This window comes from Passer domesticus, chromosome Z (genome assembly GCF_036417665.1).
Source record: "Passer domesticus isolate bPasDom1 chromosome Z, bPasDom1.hap1, whole genome shotgun sequence".
In the NCBI taxonomy this organism is placed as follows: domain Eukaryota; kingdom Metazoa; phylum Chordata; class Aves; order Passeriformes; family Passeridae; genus Passer; species Passer domesticus.
The window spans coordinates 20,611,488-20,626,707 of record NC_087512.1 but is presented as its reverse complement, the minus strand read 5'-3'; the positions used below and the strand labels follow the sequence as shown (position 1 = coordinate 20,626,707).

Here is a 15,220-nt window from a genome sequence, read left to right as displayed (position 1 = left end):
TACAAGAAAACATCTCAGAGATGGCGAATGAATTGATGCACTCTAATGCAGAAGGTAAATGTCAAAACTTCATGTGCTTTTCCATACTTGCTGACCACAGCTGGCCAACTTTTCAAAAAATGAAAGGACAGATAATGAAAAAATTAGTTTCAAGTGAACACTAAACTTATACCATTTCATGATATCACTACCTTGTTACATTTGCATTTATTATGTTGCTTTCAATATATTTTTTGTTTTCAACAGATTTTTTTTCAATAGACTTTTACATAGCCTATAGTTGATTGAAAGTCAGTTTTTTAAAAGTTGTTTCCAGTGAACATAATGGAATCAGAACTAAAGATTTCTGAAAAAAATCAGAATTTATTGTGTGTGACTTATCAGCACCTCTTAGGAAGGATTGCTGATTTCTCTCCAAAGGGCCAATATCAAGTAACTTCTTGAACCCCAAGCTGTGCCAAGTGTCAGCAAAGTGGCAATATTTAACTTACACAATCTTTTTTTCTACCTATGATTTATGGAACTATTAATTAGGCATTTCCTATAAAGGAATAAACAAACCCACCACTGTGGCATTCCAATCCTTAGTTCCAAGTTGTTTTATACTTCTCTGGCACCACCAAAATGTTAAAGAAAGAAAATGTTATCTGAGAATATCTCCTTACTGGTCAACCATTGCCAGCATTAAGGGATCTTATCTGAATCCCTGATTGGGGGATTGGGACACAGCTATTTTGTGCTTTTTGAGTGAAGCACTTTGCAAGGAAGAAGTCCTCCTACATATTTTACCTGTCTTGATTATGTGTGTCTGTTTTAATTTATTGTCTTCCTGAGGCACAGGCATTTTGTAAAGCACTTGCCCAACATGAAATTCAGTAATCATCTCTCAGCAATTCACACAACCCTCTCCTCTGCCTTCAACTTCTTTTTTTCTGCAAGTTCTCTTAACTTTTTTTTTTTCTGCAAGTTATTCAGTGGTGTAAAATGAAGATGGAGCTCACAAAAAAGCCCAATAATTCAATATCTGCCTCCTAGACTGATGGAAACAATGATTTTATGAATATATATTTTGCATTATGCTCCTCAATGTCATTTTTGTGAGTCTGACTTTCATTCCAATCAAATCAATAGGAAATACAACACCAACATGGGCAAGGCAGAATTGGACTAGGAGTCATGAAAATCCTTCATGTGACCAAGGAGTCTGAGGTCTGCTTGGAGCAGTTTGTGGGAACCACCAGAATTCACACATCTTTCTGTTCTCTGTTCCAAAACAGAGAGAGAAAAATTTCCTATAGAAATGTTTCAGCAATTAAATAAACACAACAAGCACGGAGAAGTTAAAACTTCAGGACTAAGTATAAATATTCTTGATTGGTTAAAAATGTTGTAAGAATGAAAACTAGGGGCTATACCCCTCCCTGCCTTGAAAAGGCCTGTGACTAATGTGAAAAATGCTTTTAAATCAGAGCAGGAAAAATTGTGCCTTCCAGTTTTTGGAATATTTCTTTGATATTTTTGATGAAGTGAAAGCTCTCCTTGGAGAAAACACATTGCCTCCTATAATACATACCTGATGGCAGCAGGGAAGAAAAAGCTTCCCTTTCAGAAGCAAATTGGAAGAAAAAGCATAAAATTTAAGGACAGAAATGAAGCAAAACTTGGAATGCAAAAATAGTCCTAGTCATGCAGGTGTTACTTTGTTAATCACAGTTTACTGGCAAATCTCAGAATCAAGGACATTGTGTCATATTAGGCTGAGGGAGTCTTGAAATATGAGAGCAGGTAATTCAGTATCCACATGACATAAAAGGCTGGGCTGAATCATAGCCCTCAAACACATTATGAAATACTTCCATACAAAAAGGATGTCATAGCCCTTGGCTTTCTCCAGCAAACATTATATAATGTGTAAAATAACTGAACAAACAACTTGGAGAGGTGTGACACAGAGCATGAACACCTACCTCATCATTCAAGGAGATGAAAGATATCATTGTTGGGAAATAAAGTGAATCAGACTCACAAAAGAGTCCTGTCTCTTAATCTGTAGGATCATTACACAATGCAACATAATATTGAATGAGTGTTTCAAAAGCAATAGTGACAAAAATGATGGTTTTTAAATGGAAATAAAAACTAAGTATAGGAAAGAAAAATTTTCTTTAAGTGCCACCACCAACAGGCATTGCTGCCACTAGGAGCACTACTTTCAATTTGACAGAATATTCACTAAACATGTAACAGATGAAGTCCCCTGTGGCCACCTAGTCTACATGCTGCTTGATTCTGGCTACAGGTGGAGCAGTTCACCTTACCATGGCAAAAAACACAGCTGTGGATCTTAATTTCTTTCTCTAGACATCCAAGGAAGGCAACTGAAATTAAATAGGTCTCTATTGGATCTTAGAATACTGAGATTTATTAGGGCCCCAAATGCTGTAGGAACCTAGGAAGCCTTCTTTTCCAGGAACCATGGTCAAGTACTGTTCAAAGTTTTGCACACCTCAGTATATGAAGAATACCAAACCATCAGAGTATGTCCAGAGAGCAGTGGCCATGGTGGTGAAATTTACTGAGGATAAAACTTTGGAGCAGCAGCTAAGTTCACTTGCTGCCTTGGCTTGGAGAAAATAAAGGTAAGGTGTGACCTCCTGGCAGATTACAACTTCCTCTAGGAAAGCAGGGGAGGGGGTAGTTCTGATCTCCTCTCTCTGGTCCCAGTGATAGGACACCAGGAATTGGAACCAAGCTGCATTGAAGAAAAGTTCAGCTGGAACTTTAGGAAATGGTTTTTCACTGAGAGGGTGGTCAGTCACTTGAACAGATCTCCCCACGACAAAAAGCCTACTAGAGTTCAAGGAGCACATGGATGATACTTTTCGTCATCATTAGGTTTAGTTTTAAGCAGTCCTGTGAGGAGAAGGGAGTTGGGCTTGATGATCCTGCAAGCTTCCTTCCAACTGGAGATATCTGTGTTTCTCTGATGCTGTGATTTTGCTGCTGAAGGCTCAAGCCCACCACTGGCTGCATGCAGCTCTGTGACCTGGAGTCAGAGCTGTGCCTAGAAAGAGTGGTGTGAGAAAAAGCTGTAGGTGGTGGGGTTCTGTCCACTTTTGCTGTAGAGCAGCTTCTAAGCTCAGGCTGTTGCCCTCAATCTCTACTTGTGCTTGGTCTTCCACCTCCCAGCCTCTTGGCTCTGATCCTGACCTGATCACTTCATATTCTCTCTTGGTCTTGGACTGCCTCATTCCTACAGGCTTGCCTGGTGGTCTGGCCTGCGAGCTGAGCCTTGATGCCATCCCTAGACCTGCTCTGCTCTTCGTGCTCAGGCACTGTGGGACTGCAGCCTTGCCAGTGTCCTGCCTGCCTCCACCCTGGCTCGCCTGCTCCCAAAGTGGCCTGCCCTCACTGCTTCCTACTCAGTATGGCAGGGATCCTTCGGAGGGTACAGAATAAATTCCCATGATGGTCCTGCAGGTAAAAAGCATACCTGACATCTTACACAGAATTTCTGTTACCAAGAGAGTCAGATGAGCATTTGAATCTGATTCTCTTCTATGCCTTAGAATGGAGAAACAATTGTAGGAAAAGCACCTGATTTTTATTGCAGTGTGAAACATCATGACAGCAGCTTTTGGCTGCCTGAGCTTTGTAAGCTACTCTGTTGGGCTGGTTCTAAACAAATCAGATGTATGCAACTGTCTTTGGTGAAAATCTAAGTTGTACAAGTTTAGTTTGTTGTTTTTTCTTAGTGATGCTATTCTAAAAGTATACTCCATGTGTTTGAAACATAGGCGTGGACCTGGCATTGGCAAGGACAGACAAGCTGACACCTACCCAAAATGATAAGTCATGAACAATTGTCATGAACAATTGTCATGAATTGTCATGAACAATTCAGTTTCAAGAACATACATTTTATATTTGCAAAACTGACCCCCCACTGTTATGATGAAGATAAATTTATGTCCAGGAGATTTCTCAGCTGTGAAGGCTCTAGTAAGAACATTATTTCCTATAATCTGAAGAAGAAATACATGAGTACAAATTCCATAGTACTGGAATTACTTTTCTGATTATCTTTTGAGCATTCAGTAAAATTTAAACATGTGATCCTGAGGCTGAGGTACTTCAGACAACAAAATCAGCATCAAGACTGGCTGATGTTTAGATATTTTAATTGTGGTGGTATTTATTTAGGTTTAATAAATCTTCTTTTCTAAGAATGAGCTGAAAAGCTTTTAGCTTTTTTAGGTGTTTTAATTCTAGCATGAAAACTATGTAAGGGAACATATTAGAATTTTCTTTTCGTTTTGCTAAAGACTCCTTTGCTAACAAGCAAAAGGCAAGAGAGATGTACACATAATGCTAGACAATTAAAGAATTCCATTTCATAGAGCTAAGAATTCACACAAGGTATGACTCCCACTTCCACTGACAACAGTTTCTTGCCATATAAGATAGAGCAGAAGCAGCCATCAATGCTGGCTGTCTTTCAAATCTGTGATTCATGCATATACTACTTTTCTAAATTAACTTAATTTTGAAATGGGTCATCATTATCAATAGTGAAGATTTATACAGTGTCTTTCAGCAGCAAAGGGATCACAATACTTTATAGAAAGTTCAGACTTCATAAACACACATTAAAAAAAAATAAAAAATTCTGCCATGAATGGAAAATTACAGCTGTAAAACACACAGGAAAAAATATACCATAAGGTCTAGTTGCCAAAAAAAGGAATAAGGAATTAGAATTAGGGTGCCTTAGTATTACAGAAGTCCTGACTCATTAAAGTACGTCCTATTATGAGAGTCTCCAACTTCACTTTTACACTGGAATACCAGGTGCCCTGAAAAAAGGAAATCAAAACCACTGGAGGTGTAAAAAGGAATTTTGTTGAGGAAAAAATGTATTATTCAAAGTTGAATTTATCAAAGACACTAGAAGAGCTGAGATGAACTCTGACCACGTAATGAGCACTTAAAAGTACTGAAACAATAAACAGTACAATTATTATTATTACTGAAGTATCAGGAACTCATTCTTACGAAATATGCAGATCATGATGATTCAAGAAAAGAGGTTGTTGCAGACACTACCCTGGTACATTTTTTCAACTCCAGTTAGGGACAGTGTGACCTGCAGAAAGCAGCTGTATCACTCAATGAGTCAATATTGTTATTTGTTACTGCACTTGGAAAGAAACAATGAAAACAATAACTGTGTTCAGCTTTCCCATGATGAACTGCGGTGGTTACACAGAAGTGTGGCTTCTTGTTCTCTAGTTCTCAGAACGTCATTCTCTAGTTCTCAGAACATACAAAGGACTTACGTACACTCTAGGTGTTCTACCTTAGGGTGTATGTCAGTCAAGTTAAAACAGGATGTAATTTAAGACTCAAATGTCAATTCCTCTTCTCAATTTTGTCTTGTCTGCTGAAGAAGCCACAAAAATTAACTCAGTTGTACAGGGTTTTGAAATGTCTAGCTGCACACTAGCAATACCAACATCTATAAACAGGAATGGGGTAAAAACATAAATAGAAGAAATTTTAGAAGTGAAACCCTGCTCCCCGAACTTGAAAAAGTTGTATTTAAAACCCTTACTTGCACACAGCTTTGTAACAGACATAAGTTGCTTGTTAAACTCACGCTTCTACAAAATCAAGGAAAACCTGAATCCTAGACGTTCAACTAATAGTCATGCTAACACTGCTTCTTTTATTCAAGAACCTCAAAGTATTTTAAGAAGGTGAATAAATATTAGCACCTGCTATACATGGACTTGATTCACTGGAAGATAGGCTGTTTGGTTTGTGTTTCTTGCACTTCAATTTGGCATTTCACTGAGGTGTTTAATCCTCAGTCCTGTGAGCATAAGCAGGCAGCTTCAGAGAATGACTTGCACCGTGGATGGCGTGAAATACTGTTCAGGCCACCCAATCTTTCTCCAGTGCTTTTCAACTTTGTTGAAATGGAGATGAGACTTTTGTGGAGATGGCTGAAATTTTCCAAATCAGCCCAGGCCTAATGTCACAGCTGCTGTATTTTCCTGTGATTCCCATTTCTTATCTGACCTGCTACACTAAACTACCTTTGGGAAAAGATCCAATCATTTATAAAGCTGTATTGATAATGATTTTTCCTCTCCTTCCCTTTAATATAACCCACAATTCTAGAAGTCAGTTAATATCTGCATCAGTCATGACCATAACAGAATACAGTGATGATCCAGGAGATGAAATGATCCCTACTATTTGAATACCTTCTTTTTCTGTCTTGGATAATTCTTCTTCCTTTTTGAACTACAATAACCTACAACAGGAACAAATGAAGGCTAGAGTAAGGCATGATACACTTTAGTTCTTCAGTTACATTATTCATTACAACAGCAGTAAAAAGAATGCTATTACATAAATGAACCCACGTAGAGCACAGAAGCATTTGATCATTCTTTAATCAAATATCAGAGAAATGTACTTCTATGTTCTGTTACTTTCTTAAGATACAAAAGCATGCAGCATATTAATCTTTGGGTCATGCACTGTCCCAACATGTCCTGTCCTTGAATATATATAGGAGTAGAACAATTTATAAGGGTTGTTTGAAGTTGATTTAGTACAGCTGCAGTACTAATCATGATTTTCACCACTTTCATCTTGGATACTCAGACCTAACTGTTGGGAATGATAGCCAACTACAAATATTTGGGGTTGACCATGCAATTTACAGAATAAACACAGACTGCAAATCCACTTCAACATGAAACACCAAAGTTCTTAAAGATTTGCAGCAGAAAAAGAATCTTTAATCCCCAGTGCTGCAAAAGAGTTTTCTTGGCTTAAGTACAGCTGTAAAAAACAGAATGTTCATTGGCTGGCACATACTGTGAATATATCATACATGGTCAAAAAACTCCCAATAAAGCTTTCACAACTTAGCTATTCAACAGGCTGGAGAAAAAAATAAACAGCCTTTCTACTTTACAAAACTCCTAAAAAACCCCACCATTGTGCAATGGCCTAAGAATTCTAATTAGCTCTTCTAGAAACAGAGATATTCAGCAAGTGGGCTAAGCCATGCCCATTAGTAAGTACACATAAGGATTACTGGAGAATTCATGCTGTATGCAGAGAAAAACCTGCTTCAAGAAACTAGTTTATCCTCAGACTGTACAAATGAGAGAAAGGTACAAATAAGAGAAGGGTAGCTAGAGACAACACTGAGGGAAATATTTAGCAGCTTCCTTATACAGAAAGGTTCTGGACTACTGACACATGTCAACACATCTGAGTGAAATGAATACATTTACTCAAAGCTTGTCTTCACCACACACAACCAAACACTTCACAGACCCTTCAGTCACTGCTGGTGTGAGAAAGGCTTTGCAAGTAACTCTCCCATTTTCCATGCCTGTATTGCATTCCCAGCATTGTATCTTATTATTTCTAGATTTTTGGAGTGCTGTTTCCATTTTCCTGCCCACTCCTTCATTGTGATCTTTGATTACTGGATCCTTTCCTGAGAGATACAAAATTAATGACTTAAAATACACACAGGCACATACATAACTATAAATAACATAACAGGGTCATTTAAAGGCATTCTAGATTAGATGTAAAAGAAAGCGCAGAAGTAGAAATACAGTGACAAAACTACGGTTTACATAAAATTAATGCTTAATGTGGTATTTAAAGTTCTCTAATGCTGTTAGAGAACACTAAGGGTTGCGATGTTTTGTGCAAGTTGTAGCTAGTTCTGAAATTTCTGTTCTCTCTTTGACTACCTGAGGTACAGCAGGAAACAGATTAATTCAGAAAACCAAACCAAGTATCCTGTTCTACCATGGCTTCATGGTTGAATTATTCTGAATTTGGTAAAGTGAGAGCCACAAATGAAGCCTACCATGTGGTAGTATGCCCATAACACCTCCTCATTCCTATTAAAGATGCACTGCAGTTTCAGCCAAGGTGGTAGTCTGGGTTGGTTTTCACAGATCTTAAAAGGAGCAAAATTATTATGTATAAGACTTCTACTACTTTGCCAATATAACCAGTGAATAGCTTCACAAACTGTTAGGAGTAGGAAGACAGCAGGAAAAGTAATTACGTAAGATCTGTTTTCTAGGAAAAGTGAATTAAAAATACCTGCCTTTTTTTCTTCCCTGCCACAATAAATCAGGCACTTTTCCTCTTTAAAGCAATAAGGCAGAGAAAACATTGAAAGGCAGACAGATCAGACAATTTCTATTATGTGAAAGACTGGAACAAGAAATTAATTTTGCAGTGGTTATATTAATAAGTCTGTATATAGCTGCTGACTAAGTCAGTGCTTATTTTGGAGGATGCATCTGAGTTTGACATTCAAACATCAGAAATGTAACTGTGTCCCCTCTAGCCCAATATGCAATTTTACCAGAAATAGGATATACTTACGTAATACCCACCTACTTTAACTTAGCTATACAGCACACAAAACCTTCTTATTGTCACACCATTAGATACAACACCTCAGGAACAGTACCTGAGATCCAATAAATTGATATTGTTATATTCTGCCAAGATTTCCAAACTACAGACCAAACAGGGACCCATAACTTCTCTGAGTTTTAATGCTCACATGAACAGCTGAGTAACACAAGTACAGAGATACATGTACACACAGCTCCCAAAGATCTTGGAGTCTGTGGGGGTCCTGGACTGGAAGCTAGCCAACATTATTTCGATTTACAAAAAGGGCATGAGGGAAGATCCAGGAAGACCTGTTGGTACAATCTCAGTACCTGGAAAAAGATGGAGAAGATCGCACCGGCTGCAGTGGAAAGGCACTTGAAGAAAAATTACATCCTCAGGCAGGGTCAACAAAGTTTCACAGAAGGAAAGTCCAGTTTGACAATGTAACCTGCCTAGTGGTTTAAAGGAAGGACATGGATGTAGTTTTCCTGTATTTAAGAAGGATTAAAAATGCTTAAACTTGGATTAAGCCTTCTGATGCTGTCCCTCACAGCATCCTTCTGAACTTGTCCAGCATGTGCTGACCTGGCTGAAGCGCAGAGCTCAGCGGGGTGCAGTGCCTGGGGCTGTGTCTGGCTGGGGACCAGCCGTGCTCCTCAGGGCACAATTCCGCGCTGTTGCTCCTGCTCAGCCCTGAAGCGGCCAGGCAGTTGTACCTGATAATAGCTGTAGGTACCTTTCACAAGAACCGTCCTGTCCTGTCCTGTCCTGTCCTGAAAGGTTTTTAATGAAAACACACAAATAATGCAATTTTCCACATAGAGAATTGCATTTGACATACCGAAAGTGAAGCAATTTAGGTTATTAGTCAGGTGTCTTGTCAATAACTCTTTAGCAAAACATATTTTTATTTGCCTGTTTTCTGCCCTTGAAATAATATAAATATTGACATAAAGAAAATATATATGAAAGCAGATTGCTGTGGTGGCATTTGCTGGTATAGTACAGAGAACAGATCTGAACTGCTAGATACAATTTGAGATTTTGCAAGATCCTAATATCTTAATCTAAACTTTTCCTTGCATTGGAAACGTAACAAAGTTGTTATTCACATGTGCGTGTCTGTGCAAACGGAGAGAGAAGGCTTGGTGCAACATAGAAAGGCAGAACATTTTTTTTTATTTTTATTTTTCAGGATGAGCATATGAAAGGCTCAGAACACACGGCGACCAGCTGAGTATTTTTGCTGAGCTCGGTGCAGCGGGAGCAGTGCCATACCCAGCGGCTCCTGCTGGGCCATGCGGCCCCGGTAAGCGCCACCCGAGCGGCCCAGCAGTCCCGCAAGGACCAGCACACACCGGGGGCATCTCGCCCAGGGACCGGCAAGGTCCCCGCGTCGGCTCCCGACCGCTCCTCGCACCGAGCGGCCCCGGCTCGGCCGAGCGCACGGCAACACCACGGGGCTCCAGCCGCATTCCAGGCTGTTCCACAACGTGAACCACCCATCCGGGTACCTCGGAAACTCCTTCTTCCCGGCTCACCGCTTCCTCTCACTGGACCGCCGAGCGCTCCCGCGGCCCACGGCGGCTCCCGGCGGGCGGGCCCTGCTCGCCGCTCCCGCCCGGCCGGGCTGGGCGGGGCGGGCGCCTCCTTCCTGTTTCCGCTCGGGATCCCGGAGCCCTCAGGGCCGCGGTACCGCGGGGCGGCGGCGGCGGCGGCCCCGGCAGCGCGGCTCGGGCGGGGGAACATCGCCGTCCCCTCACGGCCCCGTGTGTTCTCTCCGCAGGGAGCTCGGCTCGCCCTTCCGCCGCTCGGCAGGCCCGGCGGGTGCCCGGGGCCGCAGGTGAGGCGGTGCCGGCCGCGGCGGGGGCGGGAGGCTCGCAGGGAGGCGGGCGAGCCGTTCGCGGGGAGGCGAGCCGGGGCCGGAGCCGCTGCGGGGTTTGGCTGCCCCACTGCCGCCAGTCCAGCAGCCAAAGCACAGCTCGCCGCCCTGGTGAAACCTACATGGAGATAAACCAGCCGGGCTGGCTTTCCTTCACTTCCAGCGATCCACAGACCGCACTCTTTCTCCATTTAGCAATACATTCTTGGTAGCATTTGCAGCTCTTTTGGATCAAATGCCTAATTATTCTGTGAACACTGAACTTTAACATTGGATCAGTGCTTTTTATTACACTTTCACATACTATGCGCTGTTTTTAACTTCTAGCAAAAATGCTCTTGCCCTTTGAAAGTGAACAAGGATAACTTATGTTAAAATGGTACTTGGTATCGCAGAATCGGTAGGGTTGGAAGGACCTCTGGGAGGGGATCATGCAGACCAACCCCACTGCCAAGGCAGGCTCATCCAGAACAGGTGACACAGGAACCTGTTGACATGAGCTTTGGTATGTCCAGAGGGAGACTCCATGACTTCCCTGGGTAGCCTTTTCCAGTGCTCAGCCACCCTCAATGTAAAGCTGTTCTTCCCCATATGAAGGTGGAACTTACTGTGTTTTGTTTTTGTGTATGTGTGCTTTTATTTTGCTGAGTACTCAGAAATTTATTATTTTTTTAATATTCTGCAGGGTTTTCTCAATAGCAAAACAGAAAAGATGTTGGATATTAAGGCTTGGGCCGAGTACATCGTGGAGTGGGCTGCCAAGGACCCCTACGGCTTTCTCACGACCGTGATCTTGGCTCTCACGCCGCTGTTTGTCATTAGTGCGGCGCTGTCATGGAAGCTTGCAAAAATGATTGAGGCCCGGGAACGAGAGCTGAAGAAGAAACAGAAACGCCAGGAGAATATTGCAAAGGCCAAACGAACAAAGAAGGATTAAATGGGCAAAAATGGTCTTCCTTGTGCAAAGAATCCACTTTTAAAATTAAATACTTGTACATTCTGTTTTGCAACTGTCCTTTGATACTTGATCCTGTTATTTCTTGAAATATGAAATTTAATACTTCCAGTGTAATTTTTTTCTTCTCATTTGTGTTAAAATTTGCCCGAGTGACACTTGTTAGAGTAGTTAAATTTACTACTTGTATTCTAGTGCAGGTTGCTTTTCTAAATTTGCATGTTAAATGAAAAAAATTAACCTCTTGGATGGCTTTGGAGGTATATTATTTTCTTTTTCTCTTAGCTGAGCTAACTTAACAAGTGTCTTAAAATTATCAAGTTTAGGGGAAAATGTGAATAATAAACTGGATTACAGAAATGCAGTTTTTGGCATACCTTGAGCTGGGCTGTAGAGACAAGCCAGCTGTAGCATTAGACAGCAGACATGACTGATTTCATTTAAGGTCACTGCATATAGCTGTTTGTGCCCATAGTAGCTGCTGCAGTGTCTTTGATGGTGCTGCTTGTCTGCAGAAATAACCTACCTTAGCTTTTCCTTTTTCTTGACCTACAAGCCATCAACAGAATAACTTCAGCCCAAGTTCTAGGAAAATGATTGCTTGTTCTTATTAGCTTCATTTCTCTTAAGGCACTCATGTTCTATAAAATACAGTACTGTTGTTTGATCTTCCCTAACAATCACCTGAACTAATTTGTTTTTGCCTTCATAAATTCTTTATGCCTCAAAGAATAGCCATAAGTTGGGTGAGACCAAAGACCCCACTGGCCTAGTGTTCTGCTATAGCAGGTGGCTGTGCAAGGATGATGCACAAGCTGGTGACAGTAGTTCTGGTGACAGTAACCTCCTGGCTACCTTTGATCTAAGACTTGAGTTTAGGTAGGATTTTTGTTGTCATGGCCCTTGAAACTCTGCTGCCTTACAGGTTGCAAGATGCTGACATAGTCAGAAAAGTCAGGTTTGTGTTGTAAATACATCAAAATTATTTAACCTTATTTCCAATTAATCTCTTCTTAACAGACTTGATTAATCTTTCCAAGCCTAATTTTTTAATAATAATAATGTGTGTGGTGGCCTCTACGTAGTCTAGTTCAAAAGAGCTTGTAACAGTCATTAAGATTTTAAATTTTGCATCAGCACAGAGTTGTGCATTCTAGCAGCTACTCTTTGATCAGGTTTAAAAATAAAACCTTAAAATAATACCATTGTTCAAATGAAGAGACCTATAGAGCTGGCTGACACCAAGGGGGATCAGAAGTGGGGAGTCTAACTGAAATTACTTTTAAGTAAATGTGAAGTTGATCCCCTTTCAATTTTGTTGGTGAAAGCAAGCATTATTAGAATATGACATCTGGGCATTTTATAAATATGTGAGATTAAGTCTCCATGTCTTGTATGAAGTGTTGTCAAATATGTACGTGTTCAACCTTTGATACCTACATAGCTTGAAACACAGGCAGGAAAACTGATGAGGGATACAATCCGTAAATAAATTTGATACTTTTTGAAAAAAAATTTGTCTGGTCTTTATTTTTATGTGAAGTTCTCAAACATCATCTCTAAGCAAATCATCTGCACATTTTATGTATCTGAACTATGGCCAAAATGATCTCATCATCTAGGGAAGTCCATGGATACACAAGAAATAAAAACTAATATTTTTTTAAAATATATATGACAGTCCCTTGTCCCAGACCTAGTGTTTTTTCCAGCAGCTTTATCAAGTATTCTAGCTTCTATTATAGCAGTTATATGTATTTTAACTGATTTTACCCTGTACAAATTGCTATCTGCAAATCAAACATTCAAAAATTCAAATTCAATGTTGACTGTTTTAAAATCAAACATTCAAATACGTTGACTGCTTTTAAGTTACAAGAATGTCTCTACGATGAGTACAGTGTGTAATCAGTGTAGTGTCATAGTGATTCTTGTTAATGAAATCAAATTTTCCATCTGCTTGCCACTGGAAAGAATGCTGGCACTGCCAAGGGATTTATTCTGAAGAGATATATTGGCCAAGGCTTGGGAAAATGTACAGACAATAATTCTTACATCAAGAACAGTTTTAAAACTAAATTAGCCTTCAAGGAAAAAGGCAATTTAGACTTCAAGAAAATTTAGATAGTCTTTTAAGTATGAATTCAAGAGTAACTGATGAACAGCAACTGTCAAAACCAAACTTAATAACACACCCTGTTTTTCACTAAACCCAAGCACTTCACAATACTTTGTCATGACCAAGCCTATTTGAATAGTTCTGCCAAAGTAACTGAACCTGCTTTAATACTACTTTATTGTACTCTTGTATGTAACAGCTGTGTATGTTGTCTGTTAAAATAATAATCCATTAACAATACCTGTCCATTAAATTGCTTATTTATTTTGACTATTACCACTGCCTGGTGGCATCCAGGCACCTGGCTGGAAGATATTTGCAGTGCTTGTGGGATCTTGTGAGGGCTCCTTCTTTCCATAGTAAGGGGCAGATGCGTGGCCTTTAACCTGAGTATGACTTGGTTCAGCAACAAGTCCTTCCTCATACTCCTTGGCCTGAAGCAGCTTATCCTTTTCAGACACATCCTTGACTTTCTGCTTCATTTCTTCTCTATAATTTTCATTCCTAAGAATCTCCTAAAAACACAGCAGAAAGATAGTTAAGTCAGAAGCAAATGCAATATACAGTGTTGCAATAAAACATTTTAAACAGTAATTTCTTTTGTTAATTTTACAACCCACATTTGCAGGTATTAAAGTAAAATAAAATGTGGCAAAATTGGTTGGTTTTCCACAACTGCAAATTCAACCCCTATTGTATTGTGGTGTCCACTTCACTATTCTATTGGAGCAAAAAGAAGAAATTAAGAATTAAATACATCAATAAATGTGAAAGTACATTAAAAATAAGGCTACTTTTGCATTGTTTCCTATGTAGGAGTTGATATTTACAGCTATTTATCATTTGCATCTGTTCTTGTAATTCACCATGTCTGTGGTGTTAGGCACCTGTGCCTCAGGGCACAGTTTTGGGAGAAACAGATGTGCAACCTTTGGGGTCTTGCTAGTGCAAGACTACAAAATAAATAACTAAAATCACAAAATCACGGATTGGTCAGGTTGGAAGATAGTGCAGTGGGTCATTTGGTCCAACTTAATTTAACCTCCATGCTCCAGCAGGGTCATCCCAGAGCACATGGCACAGGATTGTGTCCAGATGCTGCCTGATTATTTCCGGTGAGGGAGACTCAACCTCTCTGTTCCAGTGCTCGGTCAACCCCACAGTAACAAAGTTCTTCCTCATGTTCAGGTGGAACTTCCTGGGCATCAGTTTCTGCCCATTGCCTCTTGTCCTACTGCTTGACACCACTGAGCACAGCCTGGCTTCATCCTCTTGACACCTTCCCATCAGATACTGATAGACATTGATCATGTTCTGTCTCAGTCATCTCTCCTCAGCTTTTCCTTGGAGGAGGGGTGCTCCAGTCCCCTAATCAACTTCATTGCCCTCTGCTAGACCTGCTTCAGGAGTCCCATGTCTCTGTTGTCCTGAGGAGCCCAGAACTGGACACAGCTCTCCAGGTGAGGCCTCACCAGGGCTGAGTAGAGGGGCAGGATCACCTCCCTCCACCTGCTGGCAGTGCTCTTCCCAATGCTCCCCAGGGTACCATTGGCATTCTTGGCCACCAGGACATGCTGCTGGCTCATGGACAGCTTGCTGTCCACCAGGACCCCCAGAGCTGCTCCCCAGCAGGTCAGCCCCAGCCTGTGCTGGTGCCTAGGGTTGTTCTTCCCCACATGCAGGACCCTGCATTTGCCTTTGCTGAATTTCAGAAGGTTCCTCTCTGCCCATCTCTCCAAGCTGTTGAGGTCCTCTGAAGGGCTGCACGGCCCTCTGGGGTATCAGCCGTTGCTCCCAGCTCTGC

The 15,220-nt window shown here is 40.9% G+C and overlaps 2 protein-coding genes across 3 annotated transcripts in view; one reads left to right on the top strand and one right to left on the bottom strand.

Annotated features, from left to right (window-relative positions):
• The first annotated feature begins 10,117 nt into the window (after positions 1 to 10,117).
• SMIM15 (small integral membrane protein 15) lies at positions 10,118 to 11,357 on the top strand. The gene is made up of 2 exons (XM_064404165.1): positions 10,118 to 10,303; positions 11,028 to 11,357. The coding sequence occupies exon 2, from the start codon at positions 11,055 to 11,057 to the stop codon at positions 11,277 to 11,279; it is 225 nt and encodes a 74-aa protein (XP_064260235.1). The 5' UTR covers positions 10,118 to 10,303; positions 11,028 to 11,054; the 3' UTR covers positions 11,280 to 11,357.
• Positions 11,358 to 11,480: 123 nt separating this feature from the next.
• Positions 11,481 to 15,220, bottom strand: part of NDUFAF2 (NADH:ubiquinone oxidoreductase complex assembly factor 2) — a 60,285-nt gene continuing 56,545 nt past the window's right edge. For both annotated transcript variants that reach the window (XM_064404163.1, XM_064404164.1), the window contains exon 4: positions 11,481 to 13,931. In XM_064404163.1, the coding sequence (XP_064260233.1) occupies positions 13,674 to 13,931 (258 nt within the window). In that variant the 3' untranslated portion in view covers positions 11,481 to 13,673. The remainder of the gene's footprint in view (positions 13,932 to 15,220) is intronic.